Source organism: Lissotriton vulgaris, chromosome 12 (genome assembly GCF_964263255.1).
Source record: "Lissotriton vulgaris chromosome 12, aLisVul1.2, whole genome shotgun sequence".
Classification (NCBI taxonomy): domain Eukaryota; kingdom Metazoa; phylum Chordata; class Amphibia; order Caudata; family Salamandridae; genus Lissotriton; species Lissotriton vulgaris.
In genome coordinates, this window is record NC_141700.1 from 126,192,260 (window position 1) to 126,211,843 (window position 19,584).

General features: G+C 44.0%; 1 protein-coding gene across 1 annotated transcript in view; it reads right to left on the reverse strand.

Moving 5' to 3' along the window:
- Nucleotides 1-202: 202 nt before the first annotated feature.
- Nucleotides 203-19,584, reverse strand: part of LOC147673615 (uncharacterized) — a 51,191-nt gene continuing 31,809 nt past the window's right edge. The window contains exons 5-6 of the mRNA XM_086946383.1: nucleotides 11,628-11,725; nucleotides 203-1,489 (exon numbers count right to left, since the gene is read on the reverse strand). Coding sequence (XP_086802509.1) covers nucleotides 11,668-11,725 — 58 coding nt within the window. The 3' untranslated portion in view covers nucleotides 203-1,489; nucleotides 11,628-11,667. The remainder of the gene's footprint in view (nucleotides 1,490-11,627; nucleotides 11,726-19,584) is intronic.

Consider the following 19,584-nt stretch of genomic DNA (forward strand, 5'->3'; position numbering starts at 1 on the left):
TGACTGTAAATTTGTTGGTCTCTGAACATCTTTGATACGAGTTTTGGCTCACCATAGAACCCCTTCTAAAATACAACCTTCTGAGACGAACGTCTCTCTCTCTAGACTACACGAAAAGGGAACCTGTCTTTTTTTGTCTGTTCTAAGAAAACCCCCTCCCTTTTCGATTAAGGGTTTCTCCTTCTAAGATTTGAAGGAACAAAGTGTGGAGACCTGTGCATATAAGTAACTACATTTACAGGGCTCAACATGCCTTACACATGTAAGCATTTTATTTGCATTGGTCTGTGTGTTTTTGGCTCCTCGAGTAATAGTTGTTCTGATTTGGTAGGTGCTTCCTTGCACGGTGTGGCTGATGATCGCTCCTGTAGGTCTGGGCCTAGGTGCAGCTCGAGTGCAAGCAACCCACTTTTCTTGGGCGCTTCCAGAGTGGAAGTGACTGGATTTATGGGATGGATAAAAGGACCAGCTAATTTACAGACACATTGGTTAGTTAGGGGTTAACTGGCAAAGTTCATATATGCAGGGCCGGACTGGCCTATAGGGCAAACTGGCAGTGCCAGAAGGACTGGTGGCACAGGTCAGTGTTTGAGCCAATTTGTTGACTGTTTGTCGGCCTGGTTTATGTTCTTGTGTGCAGTTTTTTACTCTCGATTACACTGATATTACCACAAATATTGCCTTCAGCAAGTACAAATGCATGTAGTACCCCTTACCTTGTAAAACACCTTTACAGCATATCTTTACAACTTCAAAACTGCCTCGATTCGCAAACGTGGACCCTTTTTTTGAGCTATCTGAGTCACTAATGGGGGCTACACTTAAATTGGTGCCCAGACCCATTAATTGTCCCAGTCCTGTAGTGCTGCAGGCCTGCTAGGCTTCCACCACCTAGGGCCGCAACGCAGGGGGACTTACCTGTATCCCCCCATGAGCGTCTTGATCTTGGCTTGGCCTTGCATCACACTTCAGGTTACCAATAAATGGAACTTATCTAAGGAGGAAGTGAAATTTTTTCTGGCTGATGCATTAACAATTTTCAATCCCATTAAGGACACAGAGGTGAGGATTATGCTTCTCTTTTCTTTACTGTAAAATTTCAGCACTCAATTAAATAAACAAAAAAAACAACATTACCCATGTGACCCATTTACGTCACATATCACATGCCCCAATCACAATAGAGCAACCCTTATAAGTACATAATACTCAATTTTGTGTCCTCTTTCTTAGTAGGATAATGACTTAAGTAGACACTTCTTCAACATGAAACATAATAGTCACAAAAAGTCGAAATCAATCCAAACATGGATCCAATAGCTGCCAGATAATCCAACAGGCACGTCGAACAACCGAAACTGGGCCAGATGCAGACATCCAACCTGGACCCCCACAGCGTAGAAGGCAACAAGCCGTACTTGATCCCTTCTCATGTGTGACCAGCAATTAAGGCCGGAATCACCTTCTCAACCATTCTTCTGTTCATTGCCTGAAATGTAAAATAGATAGCAAGCCGTAAAGTCTGTAAGTGGATATCAACAATACAAAATATTTAAAATATAACAGGGTAGGAGACGAAATCACCACAATTGGAAACTCAATGAAATAGACATGAGTACATTGATTGCATATATTGGGTGGGATAAAACTCGCCTCAGTGTACTTAATAGATTTGAAATGTTTTCTGCAAAGCTAGAACCTTTTCCATTCTATGTCAGGACTGGAGGCTCAGATTATGCTTGTTCAAAGCTGGGTTAGCACAACAATCGCAACATTCACAATAAGCTTATAGTAAACCGTTCGAAACGTAGACTCGACAGAGCAATCCGCTGCCCTTGTATTGTCCTCTATGCGGGAACCTAAAGCATACAATTTTGATGCCATGGGCCCCCAAGTGGAATGTGCTACAAAAGCCGAGATGTCAATACCTGCTTCTGCAAGCAACCACCTCATCCTCCTGGCCTCAAACACTTTTGTAAAGCAATGAGAAGTTGACCACCAGACTCTTGTCTCACTTCACTAGTAGAAACCTTGTATTCTTTCAAACACTGAACAACTCACAACTGAGAATTACCTGTCAAGGCCAGGTAGGATACCAACCTGGAATTTGCTTTAGTATGATGAGTTCTATTGAAAGTAACACCCTCTGGGGAAAAAACCTTGCCTGCAAAATCCAGTGCTCGAACACGGGATACCCTTTGACACAAAATTAGACATAAAAGCATAGTGAGCTTAGCCAAAAGCTGCTTGCGCTCCAGGAACCTGAGAATAACATTCACATCCCATAGAGATGATTACTTAGGCACCAGAAGACTGGACATATGAATCCCCATCATTAGTTTGCAGATCAAGGAGTGTTCACCCTCTGGTTTACCTTTGAAAGGTGGATGTCCAGCTGAAATAGCTGACCTGAAGTTATTTACAGTTCTGTATGCAAACCAGAAGATGCCAGGTCGGAAAGGAAATGTATTACGATGCAATACTCTGCTCCCACAGGATCAACACCCCAGTCATTACACCAAGCACACCCTCTCCTTCAAGCTGAGGCATAATGTTTGTGATTGCTGTCTGTCCTCGCCTGCCTGATGAAAAGAACAGCTTTTTGCGAAATGCCTGCAGTATACCATCTTTTCCTGAAACCATCCAAGCCATCAACTTGAGTTGACCAGACAAGACTAAGGGATGGGGATGACCCTCTGGATCCAATTACAGATCCGGACAGAACAGGAGGTGTGCTATATTAGCGCTCGCTAGAGCTAGGGCTACGGGGAACCAAGGTTAAGCCCTCTGACCTCTGATGTCTGACTTGCACCAGGACTCTGGGCATCATGAGAAAAGTGGGACAAGCGTAACACCAAAACTGAGACGAATCCTGGAGAAAGGCATCAGTGGCCTGGGCTTCCAGATCCCGATACCAACTGAAGAACTTTGATAGCTGACTATTGAGCCGAGATGCAAACAAGTCCACTCTGCATATGGGCTCCCCGCTCCACATGTTATGAAGGCCCTGGAACACAGTGGTACGAAGCTTCCAGTCACTGAAATTCCTCAGGTGATAGGAATTACAATTAGCTATTGTGTTTGTCTTGCCTGGAAGATAGTCCACTGTGACTAAAATTCAATGGCTGAGGCAGAAATACCAGAAATCCTTGGCAATCTCTGCTAGTAGATGGGACTTTGTACTTCCAGCTTGTTGACGTATTGAATGGCTGAGATGTTGTTCGTCCTCCGAAAAATGCAGCAATCTGTCTTTGAGGGGGAGAAACTCCTTATGGCGAAGGACCCCGCCAGGAGTTCCAGGCATTTCATATGGAGATTCAGCGACGCTTCCGACCAACGACCCCCCATTGAGAGGGATCTTCACCTCGCGCCCCAATTGCTGGCAGTCAATTATATCACCACTTCTGAAGAGGTGCCAAAAATAGCCTTTCCATTCCAGGATCTCATGTGCTCCAACCACCATGTCATCTCTGTCTTGGATTTGTCCAACAGGGGAACCTGTTCCGAATAGGAGAGACCCTTCCTCAAGTGACAAATGTTTAATCTCTGAAGGGCTCTGTGTTGGAGGGGGCACAGTAAAATGACCTGGTGAGGAGGCTAGCAGACCCACAATCCTGGCAATCGATCTCAATGATACAGTCTGGCTGTGCAATGCAGACCTCAATTCTCTCTTGATGTTTTGAATCTTCTGGGAGGGTAGGATCAATTGGGTCAGGACCAAATCTATCTGGATCCCAAAAATTCCATCTCTTGTGCAGGACACAACACTGACTTCTGCGAGTTGACTATGAAACCCAAACTCTGCAGAAACTGAATGGTTCATGAAAGATGAGTCCTGAGCATCTGCGGATCCTGTGCCATCAAGAGAAGGCTGTCTAGAAACATGATCAGATGGACTTCCAAAGCTCTCAGCGGTTCCACCACTGGCCTCATCTGTTTGGTGAAGTACCAGGGGGCTGATGAGAGACTGAGGAAGGCACGTGAATCCCAGGCATTGAACTCACCACTGGAATTCTAGAAATCTCCTGTGAGGCGGATGAATGGGAATCGGAAGGTAGGTATACTTCAGGTCCTGCCGGACCATCTACGCGCCTTCCAGAAGGAAATCTCTAAGCAAATGAATGTCATCCATTTTGAAATGTCTGTATAATATCCAGATGTTGAAATCTTTCAGATGTATAACTAAATGGTAGCCACCCCCTTTCTTTTTTACCAGGAAAATGGGACTTATGAACCCCTTACAGCGAGGTACCGAAAAACATACTGCCCCTTTGTCCAACAACGTTTGAAATTCTGAGTCTATAAAAGATTGCTCTTCCTAGGTAAAAGACATTTGTTTTGGAGGATACGATTGCAGTGGTGTGTCGTAAAATTCTAACTTGAAGCCTAAAATGGTCTCTAGGATCCACAGATCCTGGGTAATCTGCCTCCCATTGTCTGGGAACAATCCCACTCGTCCTCCCCAGGTTACCTCTGAAAAAGGGATAATTCTCATGATTATATCCGGCATCCTGAATTTTGTGTTCCTTTGCGATTGCCACAGTGGAAGCGGGGCCGGCCTCCACATGGACGGGCGGGGTAGAAGGCTGCTGGTTCTCCATACCATTCACCCCTGCCCTAGGGCTTTTTCTAAATACTTTTTTAAGTGACATTTGGGACTTATCCAGTGTGGAATACGTGAAGCAAAACCTGATAAGTTCTTTAACAAATGACCCCCAAACAACAGTCTTTCGGACCCTGGGCAGGCTTCGGAGGCGGCCACGTGATTTAGCTTTGGGTCTAATGACATGAGAATAGATCTCCATCGTTCTGTGGAAATAGCGCAGGTGGTGTTTCCCAGTTGGCAAATGGGTCTCTGCGCCCAACCCACTAGGACATCCAGATCCACTTGGGAGTAAGATTCTTAATCATGGAAAGCCAACTCGAGTATCTTTGCCAATGGGCTAGACATGTCCAGGAGGTTGCCCTGGCAATTACGCTATGCTCGGAATAGGCCCTTCTTAAGATCCTTTGCATACTTTCTCATAAAGAAGACCATGGTACGGTCCACCTCCGATGTATCTGCGCCCGTACCTACTAGGTCTGTACAAGGCAATTCTGTCAAAGACGAGCACAGACTTCCTTAATGAAGCCCGGGCGGAGGTGTGTTTGGACATACTCCTTGTCCTCCTGAGGAAGAGGCCAATTTGAAGCTGTGGGGTGTATAATCTCTGAGTTCAAAGGTAAGTACTTGAGGGTTCTTGGAGAAAGAAGAGCGTTTCTTCTTGCTATGCCCAGGTGTATCTTCCTCTTCGCCGTCTTCCCTGTGAGAGGATGCAGAGTCTGACTCATGGGGTGGGATGGATGAAGAGCTGTGTGAGGTCTCTCCCTGAGGGGAGGCGCTATAGCCATGATGAGTGTCCCTTTGTGTTGCAGTTTCTCAAATGCTTCCGCATGAACCTCAGCCTGGGTCTTTGGCCTTGCCCTTTTATGGGGTGAACAGCATTGCTTCCTGCCACAGGGATCAAGCGCTGCCAGCCCTGTTTACGCTCATAGTTTCGCGAATGATGAGTAAAGGGATCCAAAGCCTGGACTACACCCTTATTCTCTGATTGCTGCACACTGCAGTCAAGCTGGGGCGTAACACAGGTCCCTGCATGCCCCATGGTGCATGCAGCCCCCAACCTCCAGGGGGCCCCCTCAGCGCCGCACTTCGGCTGGAGAGCTCAAGATTAAGTTCAGAGGGGCCCCTCCACGTACCCTGCAGGGGGGCCCCCTCAAGTTTCGTTATGCCACTGCAGTCAAGTGTGTCCACCAGGCCCAGTTCCAACTGGTCAACATTATCATTGGGTAAAGCCTCCATATCAGCCTCATAAGGCCCCCACTGTGCCCTTCTCTTGATATCATTGATGGTCAATTGGCATTTCAAGAGAGAGAGGGGGAGTGTGGACCCCAGCCAGGCAAATACAAGGCCTCAATTAAAATGTGGGAGGAGCAGCCTGGAAACACTCTAGGCCAAGCCTGTGTCTATGTTAACAACCCTGCAGTAACTTTAGCAGTCAGGGCGTCAGGGGAGCAAGTCTAGGGTCACCACACAAGTAGAATCAAACACGCTGCAGGTAGGACGAACTCTCTGGTGTGCTTTCCCGAGTGACACAGGGAAAACCTGCTTATGTGCGTTGTAGTGCCGCGTGTAGAAGTAGGACTACACCCATCACACAGACGGATGTAGTCTGCTCCTGCACCACTGAGGCAAAGTAGGTGTCGGAGACAGCCGATGTGTACAAAAGAGATCGGGCAGTAGCGTGTGCAATTATGCCAAAAATGAATGCAAAGCACACAAAGGGAATCCCAAAATAACTATTGGCAATGAGCGTAATCAGCCGCAAATCACTGGAAACAGCGCAGGGCTCAGCAACAGCAACATTGCAATATACAACATCAATACCGTAATATTCAAGTATCAAAGAAGCAGGGCTCGAGTCGGGGTATCACGCCTGTGGACGGCGTCCCCCCACTTATTTTACCGGGTGGACGCCGTCCCCCCTGCCAAACAGCTCTATTTCACTTTTTGGCCTCTCTGGGACGAGATCGGAGCTCACAGCACGCTGCTCACGCGCTCACAGCACGCTGCTCACACGCTCACTTCTCAGATGCAATCGCATCTAAGGGGTGAGGGAGGGGAGGAAATGAGCAAGATGGTGCAAGACACCTTTCGTGACGTCACTTCCTGTTGTGATGTCACTTCCGGTGATAGCGTCCCCCCCACTTCTTTTTTTAGGACTTGTGCCCTGCAAAGAAGTGTTAAATGTACTTTTCTGGCTGTGAAGCAGCAAAGAAAGGAGACACAAAATGAAGCTGTCTGTACTCATAAGGGGTGCTCTACTATGATCCGGTCATGTGATATGTGACATTTATGGGTCACAAGAGGAATGTCGTTTTCTGTTTATTTAATTGTGATTGGCTGCTGAAATGTTACAGTAAAGAAAACAGAAGCAGGTTCGGAGCCTCCGATCCTGACATAGAATTAGTTTTTGTGGTGCAGAATATCCTGGTGTCCGAGTCGTTATTCAAAGTAGGCCCTGCGCCTCGCTACAAGTTGGACCCTGCATATATATATGGTGCTGCAAATGTAAGGGGAGATGTGGTCTAACGTCCGGAGCTGCCAACCTTGGAACTGGGAAACCTTGGTTCGAGTCTGTGCGTTGGCTCAACATCCTGCAATTATGGACATGTCACTCAATCTCCTTGCCCCCATTTTAAAAAATAAATGCAAAGTATCTGGTTTTTATGTCCCAGGCCAAGTCTCCGCTAAATAAAACTGCACAAAAAATCTGCATCAGATTAAAAGTGGGTATTTTCGCAACATGACGCTTCTTGGCAAAATAGCACTGTAATCAAGTAGTTGCCCAGTGGCAGGAACCCGGAAGACCTAAATTTGAATCATCGCGGCTTTCCCTGGAGTGTTCTGCGATGAAAAACGGAAACAAACGGCCCGCTTTGATTTTATGCCTGTGGACGGCTGAAATGTACAGGCTACAGAGTAAGACCGTCAGGTTTCAAGTCTGGCCGCGAGGCGGCAGCATTTCCACACTTCTGTCCTAATTCCACGTTAGCAATCCAGTTTTGCTTGCAGATGCAGTTTACTGGGCGACTTCGACAATGCATGGCGTCGCACAAGAAGCTTGTTTATTTATGTGGCGTAGCTTGGAATTCTGAATGCGGCGTGGAGATATTTAGGAAAGTAAACAGGTGAAGGAGTAAAGACAAATATAGAAGAGTGCCAGCCCTTTTTGGTTTGTCAATGCTTCGAGGGGGAGATTTCCAAACCATTTGCGCTGGTTTAGCGTCAAAAAAGTGACACTAACATGCACAATTTTTTGTTGTTGCTATTTTCTTTCCAGTGCAAAACGTGTTTTACACTGGAAGGCACCCTCGAAGTAGTGCAAAGCACTGATTTGTGTTACTTTGCACCGAGGGGTGTTCCATCGGGGAGTTCCCTTGCAACCACTCATGCCTTTTTGTCACAAAACCATATTTACAAAGATTTGTAAACATGAGTTTGCGCCAAAAGTTAACGCCCCTTCAAAGGCGGCGCTAACAGGAGAAATGCTTTAATTTCTCTGTGCTTTTCCGACTTTGCATGCGTTCTGCACTGTGCAGCACGCATACAAAGTGGGAAAAACTTTGCATCGTGCCTAGCACAGTGTTTTGTACAAGCAGGGTACGCTTCCTGTACAAAAGCTAGGCTACACTCATGCACACACCCTAGCGATGCAGCGCGAAGGTGTGTGCATTGTGCACGGCAGCTGAAATCAGCGCTGGCGCAAGGGAAAGGGGAGGAGAGTGCCAGATCTCTGAAGAGATGGCGCACTCCTGCTCCCTCTTTGTCGCGCAACACAGAGTCTTGCGGGCACTGAGTGTCGCAACTTTAAAAAAAATCCCCCCTGAATGTTTTATTATGTTTTTTATAAAACGTTATTACTGGGTAGAAGGCACCTGTTCGCCAACATAACAAAATAAACATAATGTAAATCAAATCTCTCTCTTGCTCTCTCTTACTTTTTCTCTTCCTCTCTCTCTCTTTCTCCCTCTCCTTCTCTTTCTCTCTTTCTCTCTCTCTCTCTCTCTCTCTCTCTCTCTCTCTCTCTCTCTTTCTCTCTCTCCTCCGCTCTCTCTCTCTTTCTCTCTCACTCTCTCTCTCCTTCTCTTTCTCTTTCTCCTTCTCTCTCTATCTCTCTCTCTCTCTCTCTCTATATATATATATATATATATATACACATGCAGAGGCGCAACTAGAGACACATTTCGGGGGGGCTAAGAAAACATTTCGGGGGGGGGGCTGAACTTTAATCAGTAGGCAGAGTGGAGCGCAGAGTCGAGCTGCAGGGGCTCTTACAAGGGCTGAAACAATAACAAGGCCTAATTAACATTCAAATGGTCTTTAAACGACCTGTAAAACGTTTGGGTGCGGCTGTGTGTGTGCCCGGGATCTGTCTCATCCCGGGCTGCCACACACGACGGGGGGGGGCTGAAACCCGGTGAGTTCAATGGGTGTTGCGCGCCTGTACACATGTGAAACGCTGCATGGTGGCAGTGCTGGGTTTTATGAAACAATAAAGACTTTGCACGCATGTTTGGGTCCGTATCCGTCCTTTCACTAGAGTCGGATTTACGTGGCGGAGTTTTTCTCTCTCTCTCTCTCTCTCTCTCTCTATATATATATATATATATATATATATATATATATATATATATATATATATATATATATATATATATATATATATATATATATATATATATATATATATATATATATATATATATATGTGTGAATGACATAACAACAGACCAACAGACCATAGGATAAACTGAGCTGGCTTAATTCCCTATCAGTAAGTATATTATAAACATATTTTTACAAAAATCAAAAGTTCTTGGCAATTGCCAGAGGTAAAAACCATTCAATGGGAGGTTAAAGATACATTGGGATGTGACTGAGGCAGCATTGAAGATACCTTGGCCAACTTAAAGGCGCAAAGAAGAAAGAACAGAAACACAGTGGGTAAGAATATTCAGAAATATGCAAGGAAAGTTCTAGTGGCTCCCTGGAAGCTGTGAAAACAGGGCTGGAGGTTATAGACACATGGGCAGTTATGAAGGCATAAAAGAGTATAAAATCAAGGTGAAAGTTTCAGGGAGGAAACACAGGGTGCAACCACGGTCCATACAGGTAACAGTGGTGGGGCAGGGTGGGGGGTGATTCCGGCGGACGATGCAGAGGGAAAATTAAATAAATAACTTATTTGCCCCCCACACCCGGCCACACCACCCCACCACGACACCACTGTTACCTGCATAGACTGCGGTTGACAGGGTGACTGTACAGAGACACAGTGAGGAGTTAATATGGCTGACCTGGGAGGTTGTTACAGATGCTCAAGAAGTCCCCTAACCCACCAGGCTGGGCAGGTACGCATCCTTCTCAAACACTATGCACGTCCAAGGAGTGCAAATGGAGTACTTTTATATGGTGATTGAATGGAAATGAATGAGACATTATGCCACAAGAGGATATGGCGTAAGAGTCAGAGCTGCCAACTTTGGATATGGGGAACCAGGTTCGAGCCTTGGCTCAACATGCTGAGATTCTGGGAAAATCACTTAATCTCCCCATGCTTAACAAAAATGAATGCGTCCTTGTGTAACATAACCAGTGCTCATGTAAAAGGCTCCAATACCTTCGGGTCGAGTTTGGGCTGTATGAAACTGCAAAAAAAAAATGGGTTGGACATGTTGTTTTGTCGGGGAGGAAGGTTTTCAGGCTGGATGATTCCACTCAAACCTGATTATACCAAGGGTGATACCACCGACTGACGGTGAAATGAGAGGTATGCATGCATGGACTTACTCCAACAACGAACTAGAACAAACAGTTACTCCGATTTTGCCAGAACCCCACGCAGTGACAGCCCCTTGCTGCGCTCGGGTGTCAATAGAAAAATGTAACTGTGTGATAATATAAATGGAGGCATCAGATATTTGAAATCTTTCAATGGTAAAAAAGCTTTGGGAAGATCTTAAATGTTTTTAAAAAGCCCTCTTGAGTCGAAATGCAATGTTGCCAGGAGTACTGAAAACCCCTGCCTTATTTCTGTGGAGCTCAGGGTGTCGAAAATGGCACAGGTAGGGCATAGATAGGCCAGAGTCAATATGGAATATTGGAATACAAACACATGCATGAGAGACACAGACCTGGATATGTGGGTATATGCAAGGAGCTCATGGTGGTCAGCTGAGACTTTGGGTGCTTTGGGGTTAGAAACAAGACACATGGGGCATGAAGCACAGATCAGAGACACGCGGTGCTCAGAGTTTGGACACAGCCCTGGATTAAGGTATAGGACATGGGTATACGCGGAGGCTAATGAATGGAACTGAGACAGGGGGTGTTCTGAATTTAGAAATAAAGACACAAAGGGGATAAGAGTATAGAACATGGACATCAGGGGTCAGAATTTGGACACAGGCATGGATTAAGCTATAGAACTTGGGTAAGCACAGTGCACTGACTGTGTATCCCGAAGATAAGCACATGGGACACAAAGGTATAGAACACACACTCACATGCTCCCTTTAGCTGGGAATAGAACAGACTCCAACTCAACCGAGATTCATCTCACACCGCGGCTCCACCGATGAGCTGAGACAGAAAACTGGACAAGGTTAAGTAGTCACAAGCAGGACTCTTATCTCCCTTACCCTCTTCTGCAGCACTAATGTGCTTAAACATGGCACACAGATGCAGCAACATAACTGGAACACCCCTCTGGCTGTCATGCATGACACCTAGCACTTCTCACACAGGTCAACCTACAAATAAATGCTCTATCTCAAACAACACCATCAGTATGAACATGTTGTGTAAGTGATTTAATACAATGCAGTGCACTACAACAGAGGCAAAGAGCATAAAGTATGAATCTCAGAGCCATGGGTCAGAGCTTATATGACAGATACTTAGTGGATTGAAGTTGGATGGAAACCCAAAACAGGAGTGCAGGGTATAGAAAAGAAAAGACTGTGTCCTGGGCGTCATAGATGGAGACTCCCAGAGGCAAGCAATGCTATCAGTAATGGCTTACCTGTTCCCACTTGGCAGTCCTCTTTCTGCTTCCAGTAGGCTCAGTGGCCCTGCTTAGAGGCCCCTGCCGCCACAATGGCTTCTGTTGGGCACAGCTTCCTGAAAACATGGGGATAACAAGAGATACAGGTGTCAGATCCACGCTTTCCACTTATCTCTTTGATGGATGCCTGGTAAACTAGACACACCAACCCCCACACCCACTAGTGTCTCTTCAACGTTCCTTGGCACAGGGCTCTTAGCCAGTGCTAATTTGTAAAAAATTAAGTGCCAGGGCTAACGTCAGGAGGCTACTGCAGCTTGCACCACCCATCACCACTGCCAACGCTGCCAATGATGGTAACACAACTACCAACCATCAAACTCCTAAAGGTGTGGCCTTTGGACTATTTTAGGCCCCCAAAGCTATAAGAATTACTAGGGTGGCAGGTAATAGTCATTTTTGATCTATATTGAATTAATAATTAACTGTTGTGGTCATCGCTAACTTGGCAAGACAGCAACACCTTGTGGCAGAATGTCACAAGCCCAGGTGCTGACAATTAAGTGCCTGGCAGAGGACCAGAAACCACCGGCTCATATTAAGCACTGCTCTTTGCCTTTTCCATGTTTAAGGCAACATGTACCCTATGTACACTTTTACAGATAACAAAAAGATGAAAACCAGGCTGGCAATATGATATCTCACACTCTTTTAACATTCATGCCATGCGCTAGCAAAGGTACATGTGGAAGAGGGCGATCATGGGTTTTAGATCTGGCTTAACATTGCAACTTTCGCCAGACATAATGTGATCAACAACAAAAAAAGAGCTTTCAGGAGTACTACAGGGAGGGGGTTTGGCTCTGCCCATATGTTGGTAGCCAGAAGCATGTGCTCTGATAGGGCAGAAGTTGTACGCTTCCACAGAAAAAAAAATTCTCCTCCACGCAGCTGTGCTTACATTATTTGTCCAGCTGTCTGAGAAAGCAGCAGTATGGCTGCCAGAGCTGGAACTTTCAGGGGCACACACATGGGATTGTAATGCTGTTGAAGCATCTTAGATAACTTGATAATGTTCCAGCACAGATGTTAGTAGGGCAGCCACATTGAATGTATTACAGTCCCGGCACCTTCTCGTTTCATCATAAACTTTAGACTTCAGAGTGCTGTATTATTTTTTGAGAACAGTATGGGATGCCAAGGGCTGCACTAAGCTACATTGATGTTTAGGTCTGGCTTGATAGTGCAACTGTCGCCTTATCTTATGTTATAAACAAAAAGAGTTTGCAGAGTAGTACTGATAGGGGCGTATACTACAACCACATGTTGGTTCCCCTGAGAACATCATTTGATTGGGCTGAACGTGTGTGCTTTCACAGAAATACTTCTTGTATTGCATGTTTTGGCTTGTGGCAAAGTTGACACTCGATTCAGCAGGACTGACTTGGTTATGGGGGCAAGCCAATGATCATGGCTATAGGACAGATCTGTTTATTATGACATATTTATTGTGAAAAGCATGTGTTAAAGTCAAAGGGCATTTGAGTGTGACTTAGTTTAACTCTCTATTAAAGCCCACAGATAGGTATTTTGTTACATGGAATCTAACAGATTAACATCACAGGCAATGGCTTTGGAGTTGGCTACCACACGTGACAAACTGTGGATATAGAAGGTTGGCACTGTGAGAATCCTTCTTATGTCCTCCTGCAGGAGGCAGTATTTTGCTTAGCCAGCTGTCATTTTGAATACCTCTCTGATTTTAAACAAATGTATAAAGAATATACATTCAAGATGGAAACAATCCAAAGAAAAATGTTGATGCTTCCACTAAAAAGCCTCATGGCAATTATCGACTTAATGGATGCATATTTTCACATTCCTATACCTATCGAGAGCCCGAAATTTTTAAGGTTATGTGTTTTTGGCATCCACAGTCAGTTTCCGGTGTTGCCCTTTGCAATCAAATCTGCCCCCAGCGTATTGACGAAAAGGATGGCTCCACTGGTAACCTCTGTCCATCTTCAAGGTCTGCTCATTTTTCCATATCTGGACGATGGGCCCTGTGGCCAGAACAGAGCAGAAAACTCTAGAGGGAGTCAGACTCATGGAGTACTGTCTAAAGTCTCATGGTCTCATCTTGAATCATGCAAAATGCCAATACATTCCCTTCCAAAAGAGGATTTTCATAGGAGCTCTCGTCTATACTCGTGAGGGTATGGTATATCTTCCTCAAGGAGAGGTTGAGGTAGACCTTATGCCAGCTGCTCAGACAGGACAAAGCCTCAATAAGGTTTTGGTTGACGGTTTAGGGGCACAAGGCCTCATTTGTCTTCCTAGTTCCATGGGTGAGATTGGGTATGAGTCCTCAATAGGCCCATCTGCTCAAATTCTGCAGACCAGCATCATTGAATTTTAAGAAGAAGATTCTTATTATGAGACAAGGCTCAATGCAGGTCCTGTGGTGTCTCAAGAGTTCCTCCTTTTTAGGTCGAGCCTAGACAGCGCTTGCGGTGTCTGGAAGATCTGTTGTATGTACTTTATGGGCTCTGGAGATCAGCCCCAGCACTTGTCCGCTTTCGCTTAAGGACTTTACTTTCTGTTCAACTGCCTCCATTTAACTGTATTAATAGAAAACGACCAGTAGAGGTCAGTAAAATACCAGAATTGCTTTCTGCTTAGGGACTTTCTTCTTTTATTTTCTGGCAACAGCCTCTATTTAACTTTCTTGATCGAAAACAACCAGCAGACGTCAGTAAAATTCCAGAATCACTTTAGCATTACCTAGATTTCAGGCTATTGAAACTTGCCTTCCACGAGCACTCGCAGACAAAAATATTGTCTTCAAATCTTGTATTTTTACCGATATGACCACTGAAGGCCCTGATTTTATATTAAAAACAGAGCTTTGGACAATACCATTTCCCGCTAGTATGCAGTATTTCTCTTCATGTGTTCCCATAGCTGGCGTGTTCTGCAGTTTGGTGCTTACTTTTCTTCCATGTTAAAGAACAGTAGATGTAGCTTTAGGAAGTAGGGGACCCCTATATATGGAAACCACTAGTTATACATAGGGAAAGAATATCTAGTTTGAAAAAGGTCTATAACTAGTATACATAACATATAAACAAATAGTGATATTAGAACCCACTATATATAAATGATCATGAACCACTTTGTTTTATTCAAAATTTATTATATTTGTTTGATTTTATAAAGAGTATATACTTTTTGTTTAAAAATTGAATTTTTTTGTATAGAAAGTAACTGATCAACAATAATTTATCATTGAAGGTGCAAAACATACATATGACAAGACATAAAATTAAACATAAGGAAGATGAATGAACATGATGTAGGCAAAGCGGTAGATACACACTACGCGCGTTTCGACTCGTTAGCCTTCATCAGGTGACCCGTCTTTGACTCTATAATTAAGACACAAAGAATATTCATATAAACATACAGTACATAAAATGATATAAATGTATATAGTGGGCACATCTATTTAAATTGGTGATATTTAAATTTTCTTTATTTAATTAACATGCATATATATTTCTTATCTATATTATTTACAATTAAAATTTCATATTTTAGTGTACATGTCCTAACATTTCACAGTCTCAAAAATAAGCCACATCAGATAGGTTGAACATTACATGTCATAGAGGTCATGCGTTCTTATCTTGTTCTCTAGATGTAGATATTCTATTGAGGCCACTTGGTATGTGTCACACATTATAACAAGCCTATACCAAAACATGCTCATAACATGCGATATAAAGGAGCCAGGATGTATGACATTAAACCACATCAGTTAGGTTGAACATTACATTTCATAGAGGTCATGCGTTCATATCTTGTTCTCTGGATTGTAGATATTCTATTGGAGTCACTTGGTATGTCTTATATCCTATAACAGGCTTATGCCAAAACATGCTCTTGCCATATGATATAAAGGAGCCAGGATGTATGTCATTAAGCATTTCTGATTTAACCAGACAAATCGCTCCACCAACTAAGAACGGCCATTCCGATAACGAACGAGACTCCTCCATGCTAACTAGTTACGCGACCCCCAGCTTCAGTATGACTATATGTGTCCCAATCATTTTTTACTATGCTACCTACTCCTTATTTATTACCTCAGCCACCTAACAATATCGGTTGTACATAGGGATCAGAAATGCTTAATGACATACATCCTGGCTCCTTTATATCATATGGCAAGAGCATGTTTTGGCATAAGCCTGTTATAGGATATAAGACATACCAAGTGACTCCAATAGAATATCTACATCCAGAGAACAAGATATGAACGCATGACCTCTATGAAATGTAATGTTCAACCTAACTGATGTGGTTTAATGTCATACATCCTGGCTCCTTTATATCGCATGTTATGAGCATGTTTTGGTATAGGCTTGTTATAATGTGTGACACATACCAAGTGGCCTCAATAGAATATCTACATCTAGAGAACAAGATAAGAACGCATGACCTCTATGACATGTAATGTTCAACCTATCTGATGTGGCTTATTTTTGAGACTGTGAAATGTTAGGACATGTACACTAAAATATGAAATTTTAATTGTAAATAATATAGATAAGAAATATATATGCATGTTAATTAAATAAAGAAAATTTAAATATCACCAATTTAAATAGATGTGCCCACTATATACATTTATATCATTTTATGTACTGTATGTTTATATGAATATTCTTTGTGTCTTAATTATAGAGTCAAAGACGGGTCACCTGATGAAGGCTAACGAGTCGAAACGCGCGTAGTGTGTATCTACCGCTTTGCCTACATCATGTTCATTCATCTTCCTTATGTTTAATTTTATGTCTTGTCATATGTATGTTTTGCACCTTCAATGATAAATTATTGTTGATCAGTTACTTTCTATACAAAAAAATTCAATTTTTAAACAAAAAGTATATACTCTTTATAAAATCAAACAAATATAATAAATTTTGAATAAAACAAAGTGGTTCATGATCATTTATATATAGTGGGTTCTAATATCACTATTTGTTTATATGTTATGTATACTAGTTATAGACCTTTTTCAAACTAAAGAACAGTAGATGTTTCAGCACCCAGGCTAATGGGCTGCATAGCTTAATACATATAAGGTCCCAAAAGCGAGACCAATTGCATTACAAATGCTTGTTTTAACCTATTTTTATTCTGATTTTCTCCATATTACCATAGCTGACATTTGCCATGGTGAAACATGTGAAACAAATGTATTAAGTTTATCAATTTTCCCCGTTCAGAACCTTCGATCCCCCACTTCCGGGGCCTCCTCCCACCCACCCTCTCGATCCCACCCAATCTCTCCCTCCCTACCCAGGAAATCTCCCGTGGGTATGGTTGGCTCTGTCCTCATCATACAAGAGCTCCTCTTTGAGCACAGGGCTTTCCATTGAACCCCAGTCTTCCTCTCATTCTAACAACAGATTCCAGTCTAGCAGGATGGGGAGCAACACTGGGATATCATACAGTGCAAAAAAGATGGTCATGGAAACAGAAACAACTTTCTATGAATTTGAAAGAATGTTTAGAAATCTAGGAAGCCTTCTCAAACAGAACCATGCCTGGTCCAAACAGACAACAAGTGCTGATGGGGCTGGCTGTGCACATCAACAGGCGGGTTTGGAGGGGGGAAATTGTCCTTAAATCTGGTAGCAGTGAAAATAGGGATTTTGGCAGATACATCACTTCTTTCCCTGACGGCCATATACATCAAGGGGGAAGAAATGTTGAAATGGACTTGCTGAGTCCACGCGTGCCTCTCACAGCTGAGATTCAACGAGATATGTGACAGAATCAGAGAACCATTCTTGGTCCTCTTCATGTCCCCAAACAACACGCAGCGGAAGAGCTTTGCCACACTGACTCCTACTCCGGTAAACATCTATATGACCTTCCCTCTTTTGCCATCATTTCCAAATTATACTGAGATCAGGAATTCAGAGAGAAAGGTCGGATATAGTGGTGGTGTTTTTTTCTGGCCAGGAAGATCCTTGTTCTTCCTTCTCTCAATATCTCTAGTTCCTAATCTGTAAATTCCAATGTTTCCTTCTCCTCTAGTGAATGAACCAGTGATTCCTTACACTAACTCGCTTATCTCTTTCGTTTTGGAGATTGAAAGGGCTGGCGAAAGAAAAGAGGAGTTACTGATAATTTGGCTTAAGTATTTCAGCATTCTAGACACATTGTAATCATATTCTCGGCATTGGAAGAATTCCCAAACCTGGTGTTTAGAGAAACAGAGCTCCCCCAATTGATTGAGAGATTGGCACAGTACTTGAGTTTCTGTTTTATGGTTATGATACGGATTTATCAGTGGCAAAGTGGAGATCGCTGTGGGCGGCTATCAGAGCCTTTTAAAAACAAGGAGAATAGGTTTGTGACAAAGGAGACCTAGGGCCTGATTCCAATCTCATTCGGAACGGGTTCCAGGCAGGATTCGGAAGAAGTAAATGTGACTCGGAGTGTATGTTTCAGTCCGAAACGTTCCCCATTTCAAACGACCAAATACGGGGCAAGGAAGTCGTCTGCACTGACTGAATCGTTTCGGCACCCGAATCAGTGAGGCCGAGTCATTCAGAGCCGAATCGTGCAGCTCAATGGGGACGGCTTCCAAACGAGCGAGTACGATGACCATTCTGACAGCCGGACCGACTTGGTTTTGCTGGGCCAAAAGGGCTGTGGAAATTGGACTTTGGGGGCTGTGGCAGGGGCCCCCCTCACCCAAGGCCCTCCGAATTGGTCGCAGGGGGGTACCCATGGGTCCCCTCTTTCCATGCATGCATAGTGTGGCGGACACCCCTGTGTACAGGTTCGGTACACATGCTCCCTTGAGTTCAATGGGAGTCTGAATGAACCAAGTCTGTCACTATACGTACACATCGGAATCGGCCGCTCAGACTCCCAGAGCGCCAGCCGTTCAGAAAGCTCTCCGGATCTGAGTTGTCTGGAGGGCTTTCCTAACAAGATTGGAATTGGGCCCTAAATTGTTAGACTTCTGAGACATTTCTCCATCTCCAGACCTTTGATTCAGGTGTTTTTAACCCATCATGATTTACATTTGGTCTTTAATACTTTGCAAAGTTTCCCTTTCAAATCTTTATCTATGGTAAAGCTTAAATGGCTCACATTGATGGTGGTATTTCTGGTGGCAGTCTCATCAGCAAGGAGGACTGGTGAATGAGGGACCTTGTTGTGTAAAGCTCCAAGTTTGAAGGTTTTGGAAGCTGGATTAATTTTGAGAGAGGACCCAGGTTTCCTAACAAAGGTGCCCTCTTTGGGCCAAAGGGAGCAGGAAACGTGTATTCCTTCTTTTTTTCCTAATTCCTCTTCTCATGATCAAACCCTTATTCCTTCTCCCGACGTGAAGAGGGCAGATTTGATGGACTTGGATCAGACCAAGAGCTTCAGGGAAACAGATAAGCTTCTTGTTAACTTCGGAAGTGTCATCCAGGGATGTAAAGAGTCTAGGATTACTGTACGCAGATGGAGTAGAGAACCAATTTCAGTAGTTTGAGTCATCCAATATTACTTCACCGGTGATTTTTAAGGGCTGTTCCACAAGAGGTGTAGCTGCCTCTTGGGTTGACTTTAAAGGGGTTTCTGATCAGAGATCTAGCCAGTATGAACCAGAAAAACTCCTCACACCTTCCTGAAATATTACAAAATTGAGGGAGTGGGCCTGGAGGGAAATTGTTTTGGTCACAAAGTTTTGGAATGTAGATTACAGGTAAGTAACAAGGGCAGTACTTGTGACCTGGAGCAAATCGCCTAACGAGGCAGTTGTTCTGGTCTGCCAAAAATGGAATAATGGCAAAACTTGGTGACCACCTGTATTTAGAGGGGCGTGGCTATCAACTGTGTGGCACGTGCAGTGTCGCAGGGACTCGGTAGAGTAAGTGGCCCCCTGCACCCCAATTGTAGC